This window comes from Microtus pennsylvanicus, chromosome 2 (genome assembly GCF_037038515.1).
Source record: "Microtus pennsylvanicus isolate mMicPen1 chromosome 2, mMicPen1.hap1, whole genome shotgun sequence".
Classification (NCBI taxonomy): domain Eukaryota; kingdom Metazoa; phylum Chordata; class Mammalia; order Rodentia; family Cricetidae; genus Microtus; species Microtus pennsylvanicus.
In genome coordinates this window covers 9,513,031-9,540,387 of record NC_134580.1, presented here as the reverse complement: position 1 = coordinate 9,540,387, position 27,357 = coordinate 9,513,031, and the positions used below count along the sequence as shown (strand labels likewise).

General features: G+C 49.7%; 1 protein-coding gene and 1 long non-coding RNA gene across 2 annotated transcripts in view; one reads left to right on the top strand and one right to left on the bottom strand.

Moving 5' to 3' along the window:
- Positions 1–590: 590 nt before the first annotated feature.
- Eif3d (eukaryotic translation initiation factor 3 subunit D) lies at positions 591–13,468 on the bottom strand. The gene is made up of 15 exons (XM_075959990.1): positions 13,108–13,468; positions 10,658–10,790; positions 10,382–10,427; positions 9,472–9,608; positions 8,904–8,989; positions 8,303–8,375; positions 6,771–6,883; positions 5,974–6,106; positions 5,147–5,294; positions 4,338–4,468; positions 3,756–3,841; positions 3,508–3,637; positions 1,509–1,651; positions 1,081–1,364; positions 591–710 (listed from the first exon to the last, which is right to left on the bottom strand). Exons 2-15 carry the CDS (start codon positions 10,778–10,780, stop codon positions 697–699), a joined length of 1,647 nt encoding a protein of 548 aa, XP_075816105.1. The 5' UTR covers positions 10,781–10,790; positions 13,108–13,468; the 3' UTR covers positions 591–696.
- Positions 13,469–13,544: 76 nt separating this feature from the next.
- LOC142843116 (uncharacterized) overlaps positions 13,545–27,357 on the top strand; it is a 62,815-nt gene continuing 49,002 nt past the window's right edge. The window contains exons 1-2 of the long non-coding RNA XR_012909560.1: positions 13,545–13,641; positions 16,877–16,938. This is a non-coding gene — a long non-coding RNA (uncharacterized LOC142843116). The remainder of the gene's footprint in view (positions 13,642–16,876; positions 16,939–27,357) is intronic.

The window sequence follows — 27,357 nt, the reverse complement described above, 5'->3', positions numbered from 1 at the left end:
GAGACTTCCCTGGGCTACAGCAAAACTTCCGGAAATGCCCAGAATGATAAAGCCCAACATCCTCTGCTAGATTCTTGAGGTTCAATCATGTTGATGTAGCCTGCATCTCCAGGAAGGCAATCCCAACCCCAAACCTGTTTCTTTATCTATATAGCTCTGCTTTCACCCACATTCCAGTTCTGAAGGGGCAGAACTGAGGCATTCATGGAAAGCTTGGGGGCAATTACTAAAGCGATCCTAACAGCACTCACGGGGAAGTCATGCAGTTCTTATGTGACACATGGCTTTGTGCAGGCTGGTTTGAGACTCTTTCTCCAGCCCAAGCCAGCCTTGTAAACCATTAGGATTGCCACCAAGCAGACTTTGAAGCTGTCTTCTTCAAGAAGGGTTGGGCCACCACCCCACCCCACCCTGCTCTTGGAGACAGTAAGCCATGGGGTCCTGAAACAAAATGAGGCCTTCATCTTCCAGCACTGATGCAAACTAACGGAAGCCAGGAAGCTCCAGAAACTGCTGGTCCTGGTCTCCCTCTCCCAGGGGCTGCTGGGAGAAGGAAGACCTACAGATAACAATGGAAGCAGAGGACGAAGGAAAGAAACCAAACACTTATTCTTTATTCTATCTGCCTCAGAGAGCAGGAACCACAGACACGCTGCCCAGCTGGGTGGAACACACACGGGCACCAAGACGACTCATTTATGTTTCTTCCTCTGAAAGAAAAAACCGTTAAGAGAAGTGAGCCCCACCATGTGATGCAGTGTCCTTCCCACTGGACCTCTGAGGAACCTGAGTGTTGAAGGCATCCTTTTTGCTGAGCCCTCCTGATCATTCTAGGGTCGAGCAATGTTCTGTAGCCACCAGTGAGGCTTTGCAGTCATGTAACTGACCCACGGCCTGCCTCTCCACAGCTGCCCAGGGCCTCCTCCAGATGTTCTCCTGAATCTCCTTTGGTGACTGGGAGTATCAACCCACATGAAGTGCCAGGAAACTCTCAATGTACTGCCAAGGTGAAATTGGCACTAGCTTGGTTCCCTCACCAACCCTCAGATCACCCAGGCTTCAAAGGCCTGCTCTGCCCACCTTCTTCTTCCTCCTCTTCCTCTTCCTCATCCTCTTCGTCCTCCTCAGAGCTGAAGGTGCCATCAGGCAAGCTGTAGACTCGGATGACCTGCTTGTTGGGGTCCTTGAGGATGAGGTACTTGCCCTCCTCCAGCTTCATGCAGATGTCAATGACGCAGCGTAGGATGCCCCAGGCGTTCTCTACGCTCAGGTTGATCTGGCTGGCAAACTCATTGGGCTTAAACTGCTGGGTGCCCAGGATGACATGGCGTGAGGAGTCTTTTACATGGTACCGGGACACATACCTGTGGGAGAGGAGGATGGATGCTCACACTGGGCAGAACAGAGATGGCAATGCCTGGGGTAAAGTGTCAGTACCATGTTAATGCCAGGCCTGCTGCTTTTCCCAGTGAGCAGCCTTTGCCCCAGCATTGGCACAAGAGTCTCACCCGAGCTTCAAGTACTCAGATCCGGCCAGCAGAGCACAGCAGGTCCAGCGGGCCAACTTGTAACTGTTGTTCTTCAGCTCAGTGGCGATGACAGCTCCGCGCTGAGAGTCCAACTTCTGCCGCCAGTCAACGCCATTACAATGCTGCAGAAGGAAAGTTGGTTATTGGGTGAGGGGACACCCCTACACCAGGCCCCAGGGCCTCCTCTGGAAGACAGGGACCCACTAGGGAGCAAAGAATAAGCCTGAGTTAGAAGTAGACTGACTATCATTCAAGAGAGAAATCTTTGTGAGTAGCCACTCAACCAGAGGGTGATGACAGACATGGTAAACCAGTGACAAGGGGCTTCACACGGTGTCACGGTGAACATGCAGAGAAGGGAGGGTGGGATCTGAGGGGCAAGTAAGTGGGAGAGCCTCTGGTGGGGCTGAGGGCAGGAGCCCAGCACCTGATGCTTAATATGTGAAGATATCCAGATGTGGGGAGTGGGGCAGTCCAAGGTCATAGGGCAGGGAGGTTCCCATTAAACTTTCTTGGTCCATTCCAAGATTAGTATCTGACAGATTCTGTGTTTCCCTTGAAATTTGAAAACGTGAGCTGTAGAGATGGCGCAGCATTAAGAGCACTGCCTGCTGTAGATGTTCTGAGTTCTATTATTACCAGCAACCACATGGTGGCTCACAACCTTCTGTAATGAGATCTGGCGCCCTCTTCAGGCTTGCAGGTATACATGCAGGCATAACACTATACATAATAAATAGATAAATATTTAAAAAAAACAAACAAAAACTTGGAAACATTGCTATAGCCCCGAGAGAGCTCAATGACACTGAAGAGCCCTGGGGAACAAAGAGTGCCTTAGCAGATTCCCGAATGGGGTAAGATAATGGACTCTGGGGGAAGGAGTATCTGAGCGCTGACAAGGACCTGACTTCTGAACACCCAGAGTGAGTTCAGGCAGACATTCTTCTGGAACACTCAGTTCTAGGGACGTCACTGCCACCAATGACCCCTGAACAGAGAATGAATCTACAACCTGCTGGATGTCTGCCCACAAACTCCAGTTGTAGGTGAGGTTCTTCCCATGTGTTTGGACATGGGGGATTTACCCTAAGGCTCTACTGGGGTCAGTGTCACTTGTGAGCGGGGCAGGGATGTTTCAGAACAGTACAAACACGAGGAAAGACAGATGCCACAGTAGAAGTCTAGGAGAAGGCCACTGGCCCCAGAAGAGAATGGCTCTCAGAGTCACATTTTGATGGCAGCTAATCATCACAGGCTAGCTCAACCCCAGAGTTGTCCTTACCGGTATTCTCCTGTACAGACGCAACAGCCCTGCCCTTCACTCAACAGAGGGCCACACATAAAGGCAGGGAGAAAGAATGACGCCCGACCTGACTGTCCTGGTGGACAATGCAGAGAGGAAAGAGTATGTGCACTAACGTTTTGTCCAGCTCCAGCTCTTAGAGCAGAGGTTCTCAACCTTCCTAACGCTGTGACCCTTAAATACAGTTCCTCATGCTGTGATGACCCCAACCACAAAATTACTACTTCACTACTATCACGAATTGTTATGCAGATACCTGATATATGACACCCCCCCCCAGGTGTCATGAGGCACAGGTTGAGAACTGCCATCTTTTGAGGTAAGCAGCGACAGAGTTGGACAAAGGGATCACAGGATGGCAGTGAGGCTGAGTATAGAGAGAGGTCAGAGAGAGAGTGACTGGGTTTCCCAAGACAAGGTCAAGATGCATAGAGAGCAGGAGCCGATGGGTGGCCAGAATGAACAGACAAAAGTACCCGAAGACAGAAGGTGTGAGAAGCAGAAACCTTCTTAGACTGTTCTCTCTGTTGGCAGGGACTTAATGGGGATGAAGAAACTCAAGATATCCCTGTGCCCCCCACCCCTCCAATAGCTCTGTGAACACTTAAAAGGATGGTCAGCTTACTCCAGCCAACCCCACTACAGACAGGGAACAGCTGTGATGTGCCTCACCCTGGAGTCCCACTCATTGAGCGTCTTGATGTTGATGAAGGACACTTCCCCATTGGCTCCAGTCATGACGCCATCATGTTCACAGCGGACGATAAGGTCGATGTCCTCTCCAAGTTTCCACCTGCGGTAACTACAAAAAAACCAAGATTCGTTCTCTTTTAAGATCTGCTGCTTTGGACGGACCACCCCAGATAGCACAGGCCAGGTCTGTGCTCCAATGGGCCATACCCCCATCAGAGCTGACATACCGGTAAGCAACGGAGGCGATCTCATTCTTATCCATGTCGTCCTCCACAAATGGGTTTGGGTTGGGGAAATTGTATCTTTCTCTCCCCTGCAGAAGTGACAAAGCTTTCAGGAGACATGTTGATTTCAAGTCAGCAGACCCAGCACTGCTTTATGTCCTTGAGAGTCCGGGCTCACTTTTACTAAGGACTAAGCCCAGCACATCCCACTGAGTGCGCTTCCCCGCCCCCTCCTTCATCACAGGCAGGTGGCTAACAGGACGGTAATGCCCTTCCTACTTCCTCCTCCATCACAGTAAAAGGTGGACACTGGTTCAATATCACACTCTCAAGGCAAAAAATGGCATTTTAGCCAAAGGCATTTCCACAGCTCACCTGTGTGAGACAAGCATTATTAATATTGTAACTTTATAGGGAGAAAATATGCATAAGCACATAGACCTGTTAGTGGTTTGGGTGCTCTGCTACCAGGAGAGGCCATGCCTGGCCAGCCTCACACCAGTCTACTGCAAAGTAGAGGCTCAGTAGCAGCCTCCTAAACCACCTAAACTAGCAAGCTGGTGCCACTGGCTTCTGTGTGCTCACCATTCTCAGGCATTGCTGGGAGAAGTTGTGGTTGATGTAGGTGGCCTCCATGGCCAGGTTGCGGGGTGAGTTGAAGGAATTGCCTTCATCTTGAGGGGGTTCATTGGCTGTCTCACTCACAGTCAGGAGGTCTGTAAAATCCCAAGCATGGATGGTCACCTGTTCACGCAGCTAAGAGTTACTGGCAGTGTGCAAAGAGTATGGGGAGATGTAGAGACCTGGATCACAGGAGCCCATCTGCAAAGAACTGTGTTCTGCTGATAGGGGTCTCTCCCTCCCCAGTGTATGTGTGGCATGTGCGGGAAGGGAGGGTGGCTCTTGAATAACCTTCCATCCAACCTAATACCACCAGTCACAGTAGTAAGAAAGCCATTCCTTCTCATTCCTTCTGGATTCCTCAAGAGATGTGTCTGTTGGCATTTTAACAAACGAGGCTCAAGACTCAAACAGAATCAGATGGTTTTGTTTTCATATTGTCAGTTTGAGAGTGATTCATTAATGGTGTGTGTGTATATATATGTGTGTGTATGTCATAAATATATGCTTACATACTTTCTTTATAGCATATAAATGCAGAAGCAAAAAAAAAAAAAAAAAAAGCCAGGAAAGTTCTATGCAAGTGAACAGCCACAGCGGCCATGTGAGGACTCAGACAGTCGAAGCCCACGGAGCACTGAGCTGAAGTGGTCTCTTTCCTGGACTCCAGGAGCATGGGAAGGACTGACACATGACCCATCCTCAGGACTAAGCAATTATAAGGGACCAATAATACCCATGCCCCTGAGCTGCTCTCCAGACAGGCTGCTTACCGAAATCAGAGTTGTCCCTCTTGTCAAAGAAGAGTTTAGACCCAACTCTCTGCACAACAATGTCCCAGGAGTACACAGAGCGGGTGCAGCTCATCAGCGTGGCCAGGATGGCGTCAGTGGCAAACACATTGCCCTGCGTTTTTGCCAGCTGCAAGGAGGGAGAGAGACAGAGAGTGAAGTAGAGTGAAGTGAGGACGCTGAGGTCACAAGGAAGGGAAAAGACTCCCTAGTCACCCAAGAAGGCTGCAGCAAACTGGCTGGCATGGCTGCTCAGGCACTGTGGTGGGCCGCGGTGGGAGCACACACCATGCTCTGCTCACTACCAGCTTCCAGGTGAGAAAGCTAAGGCTCCAGTGTAATAAAGAGTACCTGGTAGAGCTGGGGTCAGAGCATGCCTCTGCTCAACAGTTAAGTCTACCCAGCAACAAGCCTCCCCTCCCACCAAATTCTGAGTCAGCTCCAGAATGACCTTGTCTAAGGGCCGGACTGTGAACATACAGCCAGTTATATTTGTAAGGTCTTCACCAGTTAACCCACCACGTTTGGGGTGGGGATGGGGATTGTGCCTATCAATATGTGCACCTCTCTCTGTCAGGTTCCCGAACAACGGTGTGACACCTGCTTATACAATAGTAGCCAGTGTCTTAGGGGTTTGAGAAGGAAGACTGCTACGTCACATCACTCATTTTGAAGCAGCCATGAGTTTTGGTATCCACGGGGTTGTCCTGAATCATGTTCTGTGACTGCCGAGAGACACCTGCTTATCTCACAGACTGTTCTTTCTGGGGTCTCAGCAACATTCCTAAAAGTGGGTAGAGGGTGCACACCTTCCGGATGACAGGGTCGTCTGTGGTGGTGACGGTGTGGAAGATGCGCTTGATGCTCCGCAGAGGCTTCTCACTCCGCGTGGTGATGCGGTCAAAGGCTTTGTCATAGTACTCCAGTGCGCCACAGCACTCTCTGAGGGAAGAGGGAAAATTGGAGATCTTCCCCATTCCTCTTTTATGTTGTAGAATCGGAAATCCTATCTGCAGGGCACAGTCGTGCACACCTGTAATCTCAGCATTAGGGAGGCAGAGGCAGGAGGATGGCAAGTTTGTGTTAAGACTCAGTTACTCATGAGTGCCCTGTCTTAGAAAGAAACGTCACCCAGAAGTCTACCATGTATGAAAGAGATGGAAGTACTCTTGGAAAGGAGGCAGATTGTCAATGGCAGCTGCTTCCCGTCCTCCTAGCTCCCACAGGGAAACACACCTTTCCTAGCTACCCTCCTCTGGGAAGGTGCCTGTTAGAAAGGCACCTTGGCGGGTGGACCTCCTGCCTGAAGCTCTGGCTCCCCACCGCCTTAGCTCCATGCCCCTGCACAAAATGGAGTCTCCTGGATATCTGTCATGCTTCTTCTGCCCAAAGAGCTTAGAGACTAGCCTGTGCAGATACCAAGAGTCAAGAGAAACTGGGACTTTTAATAAACCTCATGCGTGTTTTTGTGGGCCTTGATTTTTCAAGAACACACCCACTAGTCTTATGTAGATCTGCTCTGGAGTGGCTAGGGCTTAAGGAGACATCAATTCCAGCTGGTCCATATGCGTGAGTGTGGGGGGGCGACAGTGAAGAAGCTACTCACATGTCTTGAGGCTCGGACACTTCCAAGTAGCGCATCTTCATCAGCTGAGGGAAGTCCATCTCCTCTTTCACCTCCCAGTCACTGCGAACTTCAACTGAAGAGTCTCGGGGTTTCTGGAGAGAAAACAAAGGGAAAGACATTCATACCCAACACAGGAAGCAAGAGAGGTCAACAAAGGAAGAGCAATGATCGACTGAGGCAGGGTTTCTCTCTGTAACAGCTCTGGCTGTCCTGGAACTAGCTCTGTAGATCAGGCTGGCCTTGAACTCATAGAGATCCACCTGCCTCTGCCTCCTGAGAGTGCTGGAATTAAAGGTGTGCACTACCACTGCCCGGTGGAAGGGCTTTTATTTAATCATTATGGTCCTGGCTGGGGTTTTTTTTTTGGTTGTTGTTGTTGTTTTGAGAGGCAGGGTTTCTCTGTGTAGTCTTGGCTGTCCTGGAACTCACTCTGTAGACCAGGCTGGCCTCGAATTCAGAGATTTGCTTGCCTCTGCCTCCTGAGTGCTGGGATTAAAGGTGTGTGTAGTCCTAGCTGTTTTTTTTTTAAAGACGGTATCTGTGAGTGTGGAAGCTCACTGAAGGGATCAGGACTCAACATGGCCCTCTCAGGGTATCAACTACATTATTTCAGATACAAGTACCAAATCCACCAAAGTAATAACTTCCATAATTTTAACATCATTTCTCCCGTTGCAACACTGGGGACTGAACCCAAATTTTTGTGAATGCAAGGCAGCCACTTCACTGCTGGGCTATACTCCTAGCCCGGCCTCCACTGTTGCTCATGTCTCCTCAGCTCCTACAAAGGTGGTAATGTTATTCCTAATGGTGCCAAAGTGGAACAGCGAGTGGCTGACAGAAATGTGGCAATCCACACAAAGAAATGCTATGTGGCAATAAGGAATAGATACAGTCAGTTCTCCATATCTGCAGGTTTTATACCCATGGGTTCTATATCCCAGAGTCACGTGTGAACTGAAAACATTTCAAACATGCTCAGCATGCTTAAAGTCCCAACTACTGGGCAGTTGAGGCAGGAGCATCACTTGAGGTCAAAAGATTTCAACTGGTACAAATAACTCAGAGGTGAGTTAAAGTCCACGAGGGGATGCACATAAGATATATGCATTGCTACAACATTTTATGCAAGAGGAAGTCAACATCCACAAATCTTGGTCTCTTTGAGGGTGCCTGGAATCCTAAACAGATGCAAAGGAAAAACGAAAAGACCGTACAACAGGGGACAGATGTTAAAAATGCCACACTAAATAAAAGGCACAGATTTTGATTCCATTTACATGAAATACACAGATCAGAGAAAAGAGAGCAAAAAGCGTGCTGGCGGGGACTGGGGAGGACGGGACATGCCTAAGGGCACAAAGACTCTTTGTAAGAGTGATGCAGGTCTAAAGCTGCCAGGAGAAACTGAGTACACTAGGGACCTCACAACTACACCGCATGACTTTTGTTTCTAAGGATAAGAAGAAAAAGAAACCCACCCAAGTCCCAACAGAATTCTGGCACACTACCTGTGACTTCTGGTCCCACTTCTGCCGCACTCCAAATTGCTTCTGGAATTTTTTCTGCAAGCGAATTCGTTCTCTGAAAAGACAGACAGAATGCCATGCTTTCAACAGCTTCTTCTGGCTGAATCGCTGTGTCCTTCCTGGCTGCTACCAGGATTGAAAATGGTGGCTTAGAGACGAAGAGACCGTGTTGGTGCACACTGGGGATGAGAGCAGGGGCACACTACACCCCCTCCCCCAGCAACTGTAGGGGCGCATTTAGCCCAGTTATCGGCAACCCTGGCTAGGGTGTGGTGACTGCTGTGCTCATCCCCAAGAACCCACAGGACACCGTACGTGTACACGGTGCTGCCTGGAACTAGGCACCCAGAACCTACAGAGGCCAGAGTCACTTCAATTCTATCTGTTGTTTGTTTTAGCATAAATGTCTACCTCAGTCACCTCCCGCCTGCCTGCCATGACCCAGTCTTGAACAGCAACAGGCTAAGAGGTTTTGGTTTCTTTTCCAATAGTGAAAGACAGCCAATCCCTGCCCAGGCTCTGTGATTTTTGAATACAACCCATTTGGGAACACATCTTTATCCTGGTAGGAAGGGATGCTCACCTCTCTTTCTGCTTGGCACTCTTGGGCAGTGTCTGTAGATTGAACTGTACCATGTTCCGGCGGTCTTTGTCTCTGCGGAGGTTCCGCTGGGGAGCAGGAAGAGACCCATATTAACCTCTTAGAGTCATAGCTTATTAATATCTTGAGAGCAAGTTTGGTGTGTGAAGTCCCATGTTTCACGTCTCTATAACATCTACAGTATTTGCATTAGCTTGAACTCATTTCCAGCAATGTGGGTTTACTTGTTTTCCTACAGTTGCTAAGTTCGCATCTTTATGTAGCACCCAACCAAACCATCTAATTAACAAAGCCTGCATGCTGCAATTAAGCAAGGAAATAGGTTCCCAGCATGGCTGTGTGATGTCTGACCCACTGTAAGCAGAAATCTAAATCCGTTCAACATATCCTTGGACAACTCATCCTGATACAATTGGTCACTATACTGCCACTTGGGCTTGGCCAGAGGCCTGCAAGCCTTTCCTGTCTCATTGGTATTCCCAAGATAAGGTTGCTGAGCAGCAGAAATTCTCACAGCAGGAGATCCAAGGTGCTCAGGCCTGTGGCCTACCTGTGCGAATCGCATCCGGTTCCGTTGGTAGGCAGTCTTCTGTGTGCGTGCCGTGTCCACCAGCTGGAAGCTTGTCTCGTCCTCCTCATGGAAATATGCATACTGACTCCCCCCACCAAACTGAGAGGAGTACTTGTCTGCAGGTAAAGGTGACAGCGTGTGCTTAGTGCTCCCTACAGACCGCTCATGTGCATGACAGTCCTGAGCCTGCTCTCAGAAGTGTGGTTTTGGGACCTGTAGCACTGGTCAGGCGCTTGTGAGGTGTGCAGACTCACGGGCCCTGCCCAGACCTGACAGATGAGAACCTGTATTTAAACACGATCCCAGGTGATTCATACACACATTTAAGTTTTAAGAGCTTGAGTCTAAAGAACTTACCAAGAGAGCCCAAGATCTCAAGCTGACCCAGTTCACCTCTGCCTGGTCATGTAAGACTCTGAGCTGCACCATTTCCATCACCCAGAGCCATGGACACTGCCATCGACCATGATATATTTTCTTTCTGACCTCATCCACCTTAACTTAGTATTCCAGGCTGCCACTCCCAACCATCTAACTGGCCCCATGAAAAGCTCGTTCCTTTACCAAAACCTTAAAACCAGGGCCCAAAACCTAGAGTCCACTGAATGATAGCTTCAGGAAGTCCCAAGCAATAGAATGCAAATGGCAGCACACTTAACATATTTTTAGAGGAGTCTGGTTTGTCACCCCACAATAATTTTAACAATTTACTTTCAGGGACTATTCCCAAAACCATGGTTAATGCACACACTCCAGAATATATCCCCAATAACTACCATCACCATTAGCATTTCTGTGCCTTTCTAAAAAGCTTTCGTGTGCAGCTTACTGAACAAAGCAACAATCTTCCCAAGGCCTAGATGTGGGTAGCCCATTGAGGAACACTTACTTGTGTACCTCTTGTCCTGGTATGTGGCCCCTGTCCAGTCGGCAACCTGTGCAATAAAGCAAAGGAAGAGAACAGGTCAGGTGAGCAGGCTTCTGCTGAGCCACAGACCCCATTTAGTAAGGGAGACTGAGGGAAAAAGGCACCAGCACTGCCTCAGACTCACTCTGGAGTCGAGGCCTTCCTTAGCCAGTGGCCCCGAAGGAAGCACAGCCACAAAGAGAGTAAAAAGGAAATGGGAGCTCTGGAGCAGCTGCCCCAGCTGAGGGGACCCAATACCTTCCCCAGCCGATCTCCTTTGCTGAAGGGCTGATAGGGCATATCCCGAAACTGCTCAGGAACGGCACAGGGACCCCAGCCTGAGGGGTTGTCCTGGATCACAGGAGTCATGAATTTCGCCATCTTCTAAAACCTTAAAAAACAAGCACCGTGAGCAGCTTTACGAAGAAAGGCCACCAAGTCCCAAACATCCTACCTCCCACTGGAGCTGCGTCACAGAGGTACACATGAAGCAGAGTCCTGGGCTCTGGAGCAGCAGGGACAGGGTTTTCTTGTAAACTGACCTAAGAATACTTAAAACTCAGAACATTCCCGACACCAGCGACATTTTATGTCGCATTAATTCCTGGACATGCTCTTTTGTGGCGAACATCATTGAAACGACGCTGAGCCTTATACTTGATGGGATGTCGCATCTTTTTTCTCAGTATAACATAAGATAAAGGTGTCTTAGATTATTGACATATGGTAAAAGTTCCCTCAAACACCTTCACCGAAGCACCCAACTTCTCTTAAGCCCAGGCTCTAAAGTAAAGGACAGTCTGTATCATAGGACCATTGCCATTGTATTAGTGACCATGCCACACAGTTACTAGTCAGACACACGAATACACTGACCAGCAGAGAAGGTAAAGGTGGAGCCAAAGAGGAAGGAGAGAGCTGACTCCTCCCAAATGTGCTCCTCTGAATGCTAAGGTATGCATGTGCCTGCGCGCGCGCGCGCGCGCGCGCGCGCGCGCACACACACACACACACACACACTCACTCTCTCTCTCTCTCACACACACAGCAACAAAATTTAAAAAAAAAAAAAACAAAAACAAAGGACTAAAACCACTGAATCTCGAGCCCCTTGAGTAGACCCCGGAATCTGACTTTCCTTTCTGTTTCTTCCCATTTTCCACCAGCACAAACCCTGTACCATGTGTGCAGACAGTCAGGAGCAGTGCTAGGTGATGGAGTTCACCATAACTTCAGAGCAAAACCAGCAGGGCAAGGGCCGGTGGGATGAATGCAAAATTTGCCAAGGGTCAATTGCAAACACGAGTACCAGGGCACCATTCTCGCTTCTTACAGCACGCAAGCTCATTAAACCCTTCTGACCACCCCGTGGGGCCAAGCCAGCTCTGTCCCCACTTTTTGGGTAAAGATAGAAAGGTACAGTGAAATAAATGCTGTAATGCTGGATGATTCAAAATTGGAACCCAGGCAGTGTAGCTTTGGAATCTCAGTCTGTAGAATGCAACAGGTCATTTTAGAAAAGTAAAAACCAATAGCTATATAATTCAGGGGTTTTCTGGACACTTCCCACCAAAAACCAAACCAAACCAAAAAAAACCATACATGGATCACCCACAAGAACTGTCTGACATAGCCAGGCAGTGGTGGTGCACACCTTTAACCCTAGCACTCGGGAGGCAGAGGCAGGCGGACCTCTGTGAGTTCCAGGCCAGCCTAGTCTACAGAGTGAGTTCCAGGACAGCCAGGGCTACACAGAGAAACCCTGTCTTTGGGAGAGGAAAGAAAAAGAACTGTCTAACAATGTCCAGAGAGGTTAGTTATCTCTTCCCCTTGCTCTGCTTCAGGGAAGCTCAAGATATTTAGGTGACAGCAACAAGGAATAAATTTGGGGGTGTCATTCCCATATGTGAACTTATGCTAAGCTGTAGGAAGAGGACATGGGGAAGGGGGGCGGCTTTCTAACTGTTCACATGAAATAAGAGCCCCCAGCATGTGTCGGTTTTGTGCTCCCTCATACCGCCACTTGAAGAAACACAGATGGCTCTTACTTAAGTAGTCCATCTTCCCGTCATCTCTAAACAGTTTCCAGGGCTGTCTGCCTCAGCCCGGCCCTCTTTAGGCTATGCAGTCGTCAGGTGACAGCCTGACAGTCGGATGCTCTAAGCCATACCCACAATACTGTCTCAAAAGCAACTGGAAGTTTTAGTTGTCACAAGTTCAAGGCTTGACATGCATAGTCTCCCTGGACGGGCAGGGGCTTGGAGTCCTCTGGCTTCTGCACATGTGAACCACAAAGTAATTGGAACGGGAAAACTAGAACGAGGCAACAGCTGTATTGGCCACAGCACGGTGCGGATCACCGCGGACATTACAGACGGAGCCATGAGCTAATTCCAGGTTCCGTTTCAGACCGGGTTGTGAGCCTACTCCTCTCAGTCGTCCATGTCGGAGCAGAAAAAAAAAATCGTTTAAGTCTCCACGGCTCTGAGCCGATCACCGGCTGAGGGAGCCCACACCGCGTCCGCTGTCCTACACTAACGGGGTCGCGCCCGGGACCACCCCAGACCGGTTCCCGCCCCGCCCAGCGGAGGGGCAGCGACGGCAGGCGAGGTCGTAAAGGCAGGCTCTTCCGGGAGGCCCCCCCAGAGCCTGGCCTAGGCCAGGCTGGCCCGCGAGGTCCGCGGGGCTCTACGAAACAAGGCGCTCACCTGCAATGGGCTCCGTGGGCCCGGATGGCGACAGATGGCACGGGAAGAGACTCCGAGATCCTCGGGACTCGGAGGAACCAAGACAGGAGGCCAGTGGCGCGCGCAGGGGCCGGCGCCGTAAAGCGCGACCAGTGCGGTCGTAAACGGCTCCACCACTTCCTTCTTAGCGGAAAAACGTCGAGCCGTAAAGCGAAGACCCAACCGGAAGTGTGTCACGGTTCTTCGCTTAATTTCCTTGTCATCCTCTGAGATGCCGGACACGGAGTGCAGGTGATTACGTCAGCGGCATCTGGGGACGCCCAGAACGACTCAGAACTGAAACGTGGCCGCGCGCCGTGCGAGAGGAAGCTGGGGCAGGGAGCCGGAGTCAGCCCCGCGGTGTCCCACAATGCTTCGCGGTCGTCTCGCCCTTTTGCCTCCCACAATACCTCGCGGCTCCCGCCGGCTCCGGTCTGGTTGTTGGTCTGGTTGGACTTGACCAGGAGGGCGGCCCAGCGCGTTACCTGTGCTGTTTTCCTGTGGCACCAACCCCGGGTGAGGGGCGGCAAGTGACCGGCGTGGTCCAGGCTCCCAGAACTTCTGGGTGGCCGCCAGAGCTCAGACCTCCGTTGCACAGATCTCAAACCTCATTATTCAACGGAGATTTCTGGTTGCTAATTAAAAGTAAAACAAAAGCAGGTTTAGGTTTTCCCACTTTCGTAAATTGATATTCGAGCCGGGACTATCCAAACCGCAGCCCAGGAGTCTGCGTTTTAATTGATAATTACGATTCAGAGGACGCGACTCAGTGCGACCTCTTGGCTTCTGCCCTGTGCAGCTGTAGAGTGCTAGGCAATTACGAAACCTGGACAGAGACACAAAGGATGAGCTTTTAGTTAAAGCCGGTCCGTCTGCCTAGCTGTCCAGGTTTCCTTTTAGCTTCCCAGCAGATCTCCTTTATTAGAGACTGAAAGACCCTACAGACCCCCTCCTCAAAACCCGCCGTTAGCATGCTCCCCGGGGAACGTCCTGTTTGCTTTAAAAAAAAAAAAATTCTCTGGATCAGCAGCCAGCCTGCTCTCACATCCCATGTGCTTGAGAGAGCAGGATGTCTATGAGATAGGAAGACTGCAGGGCAGGATGTCAATAAGATAGGACATAAACAAAGCAGGTTGACTGCAAAACAGGATATCTATGAGATAGGAACAGTCATGCCCCCAGCCACATTCCGATAACCACGCTTTTGCTTCTGTAAACTTGCTTTTTGCTTTTCCCTATAAAAAGCCCGCTCTCCAGTTGGCAGGCGCAAGTCCTCCGAAAGACTTTGCCGACCGCAGGTACCTGTGTTTACTCAATAAACCTCTTGCTAATTGCATCCTGTGGTCTGGACTCGGAGTGTCCTGGTTCTGGGGACTTCATTGGAGGAAAAGGTCCTCTCTGAGGGTCTTTCAAGACCACATCTGTTCTTAGACACATGTGTCCAGGTTCATCCATGTCTGGCTGTACAGTCTTCGCATCTTAGGGCCTGTTTTCCTTTTATGTAAACTGAAAATGGTAGCTAATAAGACAAAATAAATAGTTGTCTGAAGTTTGTTCCACTTTCTAGTCATACCGTGGACGCTACTTGGATGAAGTGGGTCAGGTGATTTGTCCTCTAAATGTGCTGAAAATGAGCGTGTTGGGGAGGGGACCCATTTCCTTAAATTACCAATGAGTTTCTCTTCCAGTTTTCCCAATTTTTTATTCCCGGGATTTGGTGAATCCTGCTGGGTCCTTTTGTTTTCCCACCGTTCTTGACTAGCCTGTCTATTCTAATTTCAGCCACATCTTTTGTGCTAACTCCCCTCATTGTACCATCTCCCCTCATAGCTTGATCTGTTCATTCCCTGCCCGCCAGTGGATTGCTCCTCAACATGGTCAAAGGTTTTCCCACACAGCTAGCACCTTTCTGGGGAAGCATACCATAAAGTAGACTACCTTCCCATGGCCTGACATTCTGGCTGCCTTCTCACTTGGTTGTCTGCTGTTCTGTACCCACTCTGCTCTGGCCACCATGGCCTGCTCTCATTTCCCTCTCAGCAGGTTCTACACTTGCTGTTCTTTCTGCCCTGAAGGGTCACTGTCACTGCCTTGGGCCTGTCATGTGTCTATGTCTTTAAGAGGTGGTTCCTGGCCAGGAGTGGTAGCATATCCTGGGACCCCTCTACTAAAATGGAGGCAGGAGGATCATGATGCCAGAGAGGAGCTGGTGAAGATGGAGAGGGTTCTGAGAAAAGGCACTTGCTTTGAAAACTGATGCATCTCACCGACAATAAAACCTTTTGGAAAAATTTGAAACGGGGTCTCACTAAATTCCCTGGGCTGACCTTGAACTCCCTGCACCTGAGAACCTGAGGCAGGATTGCTGCAAATCTGATGCCTGCCTGGACTCCATAGCAAGCCCCCAAATCAATAGAAAATTGAAATGTGCCCTAAGATATAAGGAGACATGTATATTCTGGCCCAGATGTTCTGCTCTCCAGATGGAGGATGTGGAGGTTCCTGCCTCCTCAGCTTACCCTGGAGCATGTTCTCTTACAAGTGGCCCTGCCTCCCCCTCCAGACTCTGTGGCTGCAGTTTTTTATCCCTCTTGTGCAGTGGCACTGTTCTACAGTGTGCCCAAGAAGTGCTTTGTAGACCTAAGACCTTTAGAACTGCTTTTAGAGACAGGAAGTAAGACAAAACAAATTAAGCCCTCACGTTCTTCACTGGGGGTGTGGTTCTGTTGGGCATGCTCAAGGCCCTGGGTTCAATCCCCAGTTCTGTGTAAGCCAGGCACGTAGGCACATACCTGTAATCTCAGCATCTGGGGAAGTAGGAAGACCAGATGACCAAGGTCTCAGAAAAAACAAAAAACAAAAAAAGCCCAAGATCAAATAATTTTCAGCCTGAAGTTCAAGGCCAAATTGGACTATATGAGACCCAGTCTCAAAATGAAGTTTGCATTTTTTTTAAGACAGTTTCTCTGTGCTATCCTGGAATTCACTTTGTAGAACAGGCTGGCATCGAACTTAGAGATCTGAGTGCCTCTAAGTGCTGGGAGTAAAGACATGTGTCACCATTACCCTGCCCAAAGTTTACATTCTTGTCAGAAAGTGTGAAGTTGGGAACTGGAGCCTTTTTCTCTAAGGATTTTCACAGTCTCTAGTTTGGAAAGGCACAGAGTCTTCTTGGATAATTGAGTATGGCCCATAATGGCTAAGGATAGCACAGTGATTTATGTGACAAAGTCCCACATTTTCAATTCTCAAGATTACAGTATTTATTTATTTATTTTAGGCAGAGTCTCCATGTATCTCTGGCTAGCCCAGAATTTGCTATGTAGACCAATATAGCCTCCTACTCACAGAGATCCACCTGCCTCGGCCTCCCCAGTGCTGGCTTCAAAGGCGTGTGCCGCCACATCCAGCATTGATTACAGTATTTTAATATAAATTTTACTCATGACCAAAAGAAGTTTAGAGAGGGGCATTAACCCAAGTTCACATGGCTGGCGAGAGACTTCCACCTACTTCATCACCGTTTCTTCCAGCAACTGAGAGGTGTGTGCTCCATCCCCTTGGGGTGTTCCGCTTGATGTGAGAGGGAGGCTGAGGTAGAAGGAAAGGTGTCTCCTAAGAAGGGACATTTGGGGCTGGTGAGATGGCTCAGCAGTTGGAGCCCTGGCTTGGTTCCTAGTGTCTGCATGGTGGCTCACAACCATCTGTAACACTAGTTCTAGGGATCCAATGCTCTTTCTGGTTTTTGTAGGTACCAGACATGCAAGTGGAGCATGGACACATTTGACCAAGAGCTGAACACAGGCAAGCAAGGTGGGTACCTTCTCTTGACACTCTCATCTCCATGGGTCTTGTCTTTTTGACTTTTGTATTATGTGGTGGTTTGAAAGAAAATGATCCCCAAAGGGAGTGGCGCTATTAAGAGGTGTGGTCTTGTTGGAGAAAATGTGTCGCCGTGGAGGCGGGCTTTAAGGTCTCATATATGCTCTCCTATATGTCCCCACAAGTCACATCTGGGAGCAAGAGGCCCCATCCTGTGCCACACTGTTCTGATGAAACATCTGTCTAGATAAGATAAATGCGTGCTCTAGTGAACCTACAGTCCTTCAGGAGAGATATACCGTTTACTGAGTGCTGCTGTGCCAGGCGAGGTGCTACGTGCTTTCTACAAGTGAGAGTGATGCTTTGTAATGACAGTTCTATAAGAAGGGCAAGTGTCCTATTAGTGTTAGGGGAAGGAGGCTCTGGGTATTTGGGTAGATGGCTCACAGAGCAGAGGTGGGATTAGATGGCAGGTTTTTTTTGTTTGTTTTTTGTTTTGGTTTTTTGAGATAGTGTTTCTCTGTGTAGCCTTGGCTGTCTTGGAACTCATTCTATAGACCAGGCTGGCCTCAAACTCACAGAGATCCGCCTGCCTTTGCCTCCCAAGTGCTGGAATTAAAAGCATGTGCCACCATGCCCATATTAGATGGTAGTTTTATGGACTCTAAAGCTCCCCTACCAGGTGGTTTGGTGGAGGAGGCCATCCCTGGGTGGCATTGTTCTCTTGTCTGTGTCTTCTGTCTCTCCCTCTCACATACAGACACTTTACTGTGAGTGTCTGCAGCAATTCCAGTGTTTTTCTATGGGCTGGGCTCAGGTACTGCAATTCAAAGGGAAGAGGACTCTGGGTTTATGTGCGAGTGTTCTGTTGGTCATGCATGTGTGGTGGTGAGTGGAAGAAGACCTTCTTTTAGAGACTGAGTCAACTCTTATAGTTCAGTGCTGTGAGGTAATGCTCTTGTACAATGTAAAGTTTTGTCACTCATACTGATTTAATAAAACACTGATTGGCCAGTAGCTAGGCAGGAAGTATAAGCATGGTGACCAGACTAGGAGAATTCTGGGAAGAGGAAAGGCAGAGATGCAGTTGTAAGCCAGAGGCAGAATAAGCAAGATAGGATGCTTTATTGAGAAAAGGTACTAAGCCACGTGGCTAAACATAGAGAAGAATTATGGCTTGATTTAAGTTATAAGAGCTAGTTAGTAATAAGCCTGAGCAACAGGCAAAACAGTTATAACAGCCTCTGTGTGTTTATTTGGGACTGAATGGCTGTGGGACCAGACAGGACCCAAACTTCCATCTACAGTCCAGGCTGGCCTTGAACTTGTAACCTTCTTGCCTCAGACTTCAGAGTCTGGAGGTGACAGATGTGAGCAGTCATGTCTGGCTTTTGCTTTGAAATTTTTATTTAAACTTTATGAGTGCATATTGCTTGCCTAATTGTGTTTTCTATTAAGGCATTTCTACACATGCACACAAGCATGCATAGATCATATTCATTCCCATTGCCCTTTCTCATTACCCTCTTCCCTTTTGCCCCCTCCTGCCTCACACCCAGAGTTCAAGGAATCAGAGCTCATTTTTGGAATAGCAGAATGCTGAAAGACATCTGAGGTTGCATGGTGGAGACTGGGTGATACATTTTCCAGCTCTGAAGTTGCCAGTACCTACAGGAGTGATCTATGAGGGAGCCCAGGCTCCCCATGTGGACTCACCACATAGGCAGACCCGAGCGCATCAACGTTTTGGACTCTGTGTTCAAGGTGTGTCTTGTATTCTATCATTCTGGGTTGTGAGGGGAATGGCTTAGCCTGGTGACAAGTGACCATGTAATTTATCACCCAAATTAGAACGTGTTGAGGAGAGAAAGGGATCCCTATGAATAACTGACTTGGAAAAAAGATGTTAGTGGTCGGGTGTGGTATGAAGAGTGCTGTTTGCTGAGTGTAAGAGCAGTTGTGACTCCTTGCTCTGTTGGGACCCCTGATATCCTGCCTGTTAACTGTGGAGGTTGAGGTCGGGAGGTCATTGGACCTTCTTCACCTGGGAGTCCAGCTGCTCTCTCTTATACCTGGACAGTAGGTGACTTGGGTGACATGGACTTGGGTGATGCTAGATGATATAGATGCTAGATGGAGTGGGCCCCGTCTGTGCAGCTATAGGGAAGTTGTCCTCCCTGTTGGTGGGGTGGCCACTTTGGGGTTGCCCATGCTTCTGTAAGTAGCCTGATTGCCATGCTCTGTAAGTAAGCCCACTAAACTTAGTGGGTCCTCATGGTGGGGGCTTGATGGTTTATACTCTGTTATTGAGGCATTATAAGAAGATGATGGATCTTTGTGTATGTCTTCCCATGGAAGATATTCTCATGACACGTGGTCACCCTATGCTCTTCTGTGTGTTGTGTGTGAGTGTGTAAACCTGAACCATCTTCCAGAGGCTCATGTCTTGGATGCTTTCTTCAACTGGTGAACTTTAGGAGGTGGGATCTGATTGGGAGATGTTGGTCACAGAGGGTGGACCTCTGAAGATCATATCCTCCCCTATCTCTGGCTGGCTCGCTCTGCCTCCTGGTCTGCCATCATGTGGATAGACACTGACCCACCCTCCTGTCTTCACGTGAGGATGGGGCTGTTCCATCACACCTCCTAACCAGACCCCAGATAAGCCCTTCTTTTCATTGTTTCTTTGAGGATTTTGGCCACAGAATGGAGACAGTTACACGTGCAACATACCATTCCAAAATCTAACCACAAAACAGCAGCACGCCCATCCTGGTCTTTCAATTCCTGTGGGTTGGGATCTGGGGAAGGCTGACTGGTAGGCTCTGGCCTAGGGTCTCTGGGGTCTGGGGAAGGCTGACTGGTAGGGTCTGGCTGGGGTCTCTGGTGCTGTGGGTTAGATTTGGGGTAGCTGGCAGATGAGCAGGTAGCTTGTATCTTCTCTAGAGAAATTGTGTATTATGGTTCCTGCTGGTCGTCAATTTGACAGGGTCTAGGGTCTCAGGGTGCTCTGGGTGTGTCTGTGGGGAGTTACTAGATTGGGGTAACTGAGATGGGAAGACACACTCTACTGTGCATGGCGCCTCCGTTAGGCTGGAGGCCTAGTGTCAATACAAAGGAGAAAGTGAGCTGAATGTCACCATTTATCTCTCAGACTCCTGCCACCATGACCCTCCCCACCCCACGGTGGCCTGTAACCAGGAACTGTGGACCAAACCCAAACCCTTCCTTCCTTAAGTCGCCTTTGTTAGGTCTTTCATTACAGCAATGAGAAAAGTAACACAGTGTGAATGGAGGTGACCCCCAGTAGCAGGACTACAGGAGGGGACAGTCACGGAGCCAGTGCCGTTATCTAGGATGTGGGCTTTGATGGCTCCAGCATCACTGTTTTCTGGGCAGGGCTGTGCCTCTGCAGGGTTTGAGGGCACATGCTGGTCTGTAGACAACCATTTCCTAGGCTAAGCTAGCGCTCTCTGACCCCGCTACCCCAACAGGCTTGTGAGTCTGGGGAACCTCCTAGCACTTCCATGGTTCTTGTCGGGGTGAGTGTCTCGGGTGGCCAACAGATGTTCTGTGTATGCGCCAGCCTTCTATGCTTGTCTCAAATGCAGACAGACACCAGGCTCTACAACAGAGTCACCAACGTGCTGTGGGACTGTTGATGTGGGCAATCCCACTTCCACCCCACATCTCCTCTTCACGTCTTAAAACCACAGGGCCATTTTTCAAAGAATAAACTGAGACTCAGAGAGGACGTCCTTGCTCAAGGCCAGCTAGTCAGAGTCCAGCAGGGACAGGCGCCAGGCATGCTAGGACTGCGGCTGTTACTCCTCTGCAGTGTTTAAGTTCCCAGATTCTGAAGCTCGGCATTCTTCACAAGGCTGGGCAAGCATTTGGCTGCCGCCCTGAGGTGAAGTGGACAGTGGTTAGCATCCTTGTCAAAGCCCAGTGCGAATGTTTATATAGTTTGCTGAAGACAAGACCCAAGGCTTACGGAGTTCTGCATGGTGCTCACTGAGCATTCCCCTGTGGTGTGGTCAGCCCACTGGAAAATGTTTACTCTCCGAAGAACTGAGCCCTCTAGGACTGACTATAAGACTCAGTTGGTTAAAATGATTGCTGCCAAGCCTGATGCCCTGAGTTTGATCCCCAGAATCCCCACATGGTAGAAGAAGAGATCTGACTCCTGACAAGTTGTCCTCTAACCTCCACATGTATACTGTGCGTGCGTGCGCACACACCCCACCCCCAAGAATGAATTTAAATCTTTAAAGAAAATTGGGCCCCAAAGACTTCAGTTGAGCAACTCTGACCCCTTCTCCCCCAGCATACTTCTGTCCCTCTGAGGCAAAGTTCAGTACACTGTCCTTTCAGATGCTGAAGACTCGGTTGAGGACACAGTGCCCAGGCAGACACTCCAGAGAGCTGCTGTGTTTAGCCTTTCTGTGGGAGGATGCATCCACGCTAGGGGAAGCTTCCAGCTCAACAGCCCACCTCAGTTTCAAAGGGGGGGGGCTCCAAAACTACCCAAGTAGCCGAGCCGAAAGGGTTCGAGTCTTGGAGCACGCCCCTTGTCCTCAGAAGAAAGGGAGGCCATCGGCTGTTTGCGCCAGTGATGGGTATTGAAAGTTATTTTTTATTTCAGCTGGATGTACACTCACCCATCACAGGACCGTGCTCAGAATAGAGAGACACCTGTTGAGCCATCCTCCCCACTTCCTGCCTTGTGGGCATTTCTCCAAGTGCTGAGCCATCCACTTCTCTGCTATGCCCAAGATATATCAGGATGTGCAGCCCTGACAACAGGGGACAAAATAGAACCCCTTTTCTTTCAGAACCATTTAGCTAGTTTACAGAGAGTTTGTTTCAGTGGAATGGCAATAACCAGGCCTCCCCGTGGCTCCTTCCTCCACTCCATATTTTTTGCTGTTGGAAACGGGGTTCAGGGTCCTGAGGCCAAAGGCAAACCGTTGTTGGCTTTATTTGGGTTGGGTTGGGTTGAGAGGGGTCCCTCCCTGAGTGCAGCCCTGCTTTGAGGAGCATCGTGCTGGTCTTATGTCTGCTGTGGAACCTGGTTCCCACTGTCCTGACCGGTGTGTGCAGAACCTTTTCATTGGGGCCAGGCGACCACAAGGCCTTGTTTAGGGGTCTTATCAGGCAGTGCAGGTGAATGCCTGACGCGTCAGACTGACTTTGACCCAGTTTCCCGTAGACATATGACCTTGGGCAGATGGCATGTTCCTCAGAACCTTGTCTGTAGAACACACGAAATCACAGTTCTTCTTGCTCAGGGAGGGGTGGAGAATCGCTTCAGACGATGGTTACTACTCAAGACGGTGCTTGGTAAGCACTGAGTTCAGTTTGATGGGCTGACAGGAGCCTGAGCAGAGCTTTGCACGGAGCTGGATTCTAAACGCAGTCACTGGTCATCCGTGACTGGCGTCTTAGTTCAAGCTTCCGAGCAGCCCAGAGTCTATGACGGAGACGTGGTTATGCTGGGGATGTAATACTCACAAGGTATTTCATGAAATATGTCTTAAATATTTTTGTTTGTTTATTTTGTGGTACAGGAGATTGAACCCAGGGTCTCATGCATGGGAGGCAAGTGCTCTACTGCCAAGCCATGTTCCCAGCTATGAAATATACGTTGAATTTGCATTTAAAGCCAGTAGGGTCTCTCTCTCTTTCTCTCTCTCTCCCTCCATATCTCTCTCTCTCTCTCTCTCTCTCTCTCTCTCTCTCTCTCTCTCTCACACACACACACACACACACACACACACACACACACCACACCCTGTTTTGGAGACAGGGTCTCTCCATAGTCATAGCCATGGATGTCTTGGAACTCACGCTCAGGGAGGGACCCCTGTCAACCCAAGACCAATTGGCCTTGTCTCACAGAGATCCACGTGCCTCTGCCTCATTAGTGCTGGGACTAAAAGAGTGTGCCACCGTGCCCGATAGGGATTCCCTTAAGACCTGGCCAGACTTCTCTGCTCTTCCTGACATCCGAAGAGGACTTGTCTCCTCAGCCTGGGGCTTACAAATTTGCTGCAGTCCCCACCCCCGCCATCACTCCAGGGCCAGTCTTTCTCATATCCCTGCATGCTCTCCCCGGGCCCTCTGGGGGATTAGTAGATAAATTGCAGTGCTGTGCTGTGGGTGCCGTGAGAGAGATGGTAACTCAGCCAGGGCGGTCAGGAAAAGCTCCTCAAGGGAGAAAAGCCACAGCTGCTGCTCCACAAAACCTGCAGATGTGGCTGAATACCCTCCTCTCTGTGGCTCAAGGAGAGGGACCAAGGACACAAAGTCAGAGATGGACAGATCTCTGCGTGGAGAGCTGAGGCTTGCTTGTGGCTGCACAACCTTCTGTGCACAGGCTGGTGCGGTCTGGGGGACTGGACTTGAGGCTTGTGCCTGTCAGTCACTTGCAGCGTGACCTCTGGTTTGTCATTTCCTCTCCTTGAACTGGTGTCTTCCTGTGCCACTAGGTCTTGGGATTCAATGGTCGGCTAGGACAAGGGCCAAATACCGAGAAAGTGGCCTAGGGTCACTATGACAGTTGGAAAGGATCCACCTTCTCTAGCAGACTTGACACCATCTGTTTAACAGAGGCCTTGAAAGGGTCCCATCTGCACATCTGCCTGCCTTACTGGTCCCTCTTTGGGCACACATGGCCTTTTGTTAGGCTTGGGCCTTTGAAAGCATGTTTGATCCTCTGAGCTTGGCTGTGAGTAGGGCTCTGGGTGCAGAGGCCCAGGGCTCCTTCTTGTAGGAGGTGCCAAGGTCAAAAGCTGTGCTGGGAGAGATGGGAAGAAGCAAGGCTCTGTGCACAAGGGAAGTGAAACTGTGGGACTCTCTGGTTTGTGTATTCAGATAGGATCTCACTATGTAGTTCATACCAGCTTTGAGCTTGAATTGATCCTCCTGTCTCAACCTCGCACGTGTCAGGACTACAGGCATGTTCTATGTGCGTCATGCTCCCGTCAAGTCCCTCTTCAGTGGGGCTTGAAGTAAGAGCTGGAGGCCAAGTGCAGTGATGCCCACTTATAATTCTGGCACTTAGGGGGTGGGCACGGAGGCAGGGGGATCAGAAGATCAAGATAATCACATACTGAGTTCAAGGCCAGCCTGGGTTAAATGAGACCCTGTCTCAAAAAGAAAACAAACAAAACAACAAAAATCAAGAGCCAAGTATCCTGGTATTCAAGGTCACACAGTGTCCAAGTGCCAGAGACAAGTTCAAGTCTTCTTAGGTGGAGAATGAACAGTACTTTCTGCAGGGTCTGGCAAGACCTGAGCATGTGGTTGGGCTGCCCCTAGGGTGCTGATTTCTTCCTAAACTAAGTAGAGAAATGGCTTCAATATTGTTTCAAACTCCATGACACCTGCTTATAACCAGATAAAAACCATCTCTATGGTGTCAGACTGGCTTTTCTTTGTATTTGTTCCAATGAAACCTCGGTAGCCTCCTCCCCACTTGCTACCTCAGCGCTGACCATCAGAAGGTCCTTGTATTCTGCACTGTGGCCACAGGATGGTGCTGCTGCTCAAGTCAGGAAAACAGCCAGCTTCAGGGCTGCAATTTAGTGCATCAGATCCCCTTTCAAAGTGAGTCACTGGCTGTTTATGACTGCTGTGTTAACACATATAAATAATCTCAGTATGAGCAATAGCATTAGCATCGATACAGGGCCTCTTGCTTTATCAGCTCGCCTGCTTAGCTGCTCCCATCTGCCATGTAGTCTGAGTCTATTAGACACGGCTCTTTTCACTGACTGCTCTTTGAGGAGGAAACTGAGGCCCAGAGAGGTGACAGGATAGCTCAGAGAGGAGGGCACATGGTCCTCAGCAGATGAATCAGGCTGGCAGAGTGCTTCCACACTTCTGCCCATGTATGCCTCAGGACACGGGACAAGGACTGTCCCCTCTCTGAATCCAGTTCATAGTCAAGGGCTTTGGAGGACCTCTGTGGCTGGGGTGGGAAGGTTTGGGCTCCCTGCCAGGTGCTCAGCCTCTCTGAGCTGCAGTGTGGTGTGTAGGTGCAGCCGCTGCCAGCCTGGAAGGCTCTTTGGGTGTGCTGGCTGGGACGTAGCCTCTGGGCTGCAGCTGGTGGAAGAGACTGCAGAGAGGAGGTCATTCTGTTCTCCATGTGGCATTTATAGGGCACTGGTGACTCACCGGAATTTGGTCCCTGAAGGGTGCCAGTGGCGAAGTGGCTAGAAATGAATGAATGAATCATTCACTCACTCACTCATTCATTCATTCATTCATGCAACCAGCATTCTTTCAGGGCCTGCTCCATACTATAAGCAGTAGGAAAACAGTAGTCTAAACAGAGCCCAGTGCTCTGTAGTTTCCTGGACAAAGGGCAAGTAGCTGACAGTACAGTTTGGGACAAACTTCTCACAAGCTGGTCTAAGTCCCTGAGCAGGAGGAGACCCTACAGAGAAATGGTGAGGCAAGTTCGCAAGCTCTCAAGTGAAGAAAGGCGCCTGAGGGTGGTAGAGAGGAAAGTGTGTGTGTTCAGGAAAGAGCTGTCAGAGCGTGTCCATCACCCATCTGAGGGCCAGTAAGCAGATGCTGATCCCACCTCCCCTTTATTGATTGGCCAGCTGAGGGTCTGATGCTGGAAGTTGTCCACGGTTATAAAGCTCTCACTGGCGGAGTTGGGACAGTGAGAGGGAGAGATAGATAGATAGACAGATAGATAGATGATAGATAGGTGATAGATAGGTAGACAGATGATAGATGATAGATAGATAGATGATAGATAATGATAGATAGATAGATAGATAGATAGATAGATAGATAGATGATAGATAGGTGTTGGGGATGGAGCCTAACAGATGGAAAATGTTAGGCAAGGGCTCTGCCATTTACCTATCTACCTGTTCCTTTTTTCTTCTTTGGTTTTATTTTTCTGGTGTGTGTGTGTGTGTCCGTGTCCCTGGGTATGTCCACCCTGTCCCCCTCCCCTCACACTAGGACCCTTCCTTGTGTTTTCCTCTAGCAGTTTTCCTGGGAGAAGAGCAGGAGGTAACAGGAGAGCAGTGTGTTGAGTCCGGACAAGCCTTGGGGAAGAGCCTGGAGGATTTCCACCTTGGCTTTTTAGAGAGTCTTATTGCAAAATTCTGGTTGGAGCATGCCTAGGAGCGAGGTGGGGTGGGGGTAAGGGTTGGCTGTGCATGTTTGGAGATCCATATGCGTGCATTTGATAGTAGGCTGGCACCGGTGGCTGACAGGGGTAGAGATGTGGGAATGGAAGTTGATGGGGCCTGGTGATACTGAGTGGGGACGAGACAGAGACGAGGCCTTTGTGGAGTTCCCAGGACAGCTGGGTGTGTTGTGGGTCTAACAGGGACACCTGGAACAGTTGTAGTCGGGGGGCTATATTCTGGAGCTCTGAGCTCAGGAGCCAGGAGGACTGCCTTAAAGCATGATGGGAAGTCTTAGCAGGTCATTTCCCCCTCCAGGCTTCTGTGTAGGTCAGGGCTGTGCAGAAGCCTGTGGCCCTTCTCCTGTACCATGCATAGTGGTGGGGACTGGGGGCTGGAGGACAGAACAGGGGAATTTGGGATATAGAATTGTGAGCTGGAAAGGGCTGCAGTCAAGGACTGCTTTCTATAGACTTCCCGGGCTCCCCAAGCACCACACACACACACCACACATCCAAACACACACAACACATCCAAACACACATGTACACACAATATCACATGTTGTGTGCTGCCACACCACAATGTAACGTGTTTTATTTCACTTGATTCTCGCCTCTCTTTTTGATAAAATTGCTTTTCCAATGTTCCCCTGTCTTTCTGACACACGGGGGATGTGGCCCAGCACTTGCCCAATGGTTCTCTGGTCTCCAGTGAGTCCTAGGTTTTATCCATGAGCAATACAGCTTGTGGGCCCATCTGGTGGCAGAAGAGAAGGATGCCAGGGTGGAAGAAAAACCCTGATCTAGGCAGTCCCTGGGGTCCAGTGACCTTGAGCCAGTCCCTTTGCTTACCTTGGGTATGGAGGCATAGAAGACCCGTTAAGTCCTTTCTGGAAAGATCTGAGGCTGAGAAGATGATATGGGTGGGCTGTAGCCCGGTTGGTAACATGGTTGTCTAATGTGCAAATGGCCATCCCCTGCAGCAAATAAAGCTGAGTGTGCAGGTGTAACCTGTAACCGCAGCACTCTGCAACAGAAGGCAGAACTGGTGGCTTCAAGCCGTCTCTGATACTGGGGGACTCTGAGTAAATTGTTTAACATCTCTGAGCCCTAGCTCACCATCTACCAGAGGGGGGGAGCACAGCCCCTTAAGGGATGTTCATGAGGAATTAGGCAGGCAGGAGCTCAGAGGGCGAGGCTTCCCTGCTCTGGCTCAGTTACCTGCCTCAACACAAAGAAGTGAGGCCCAG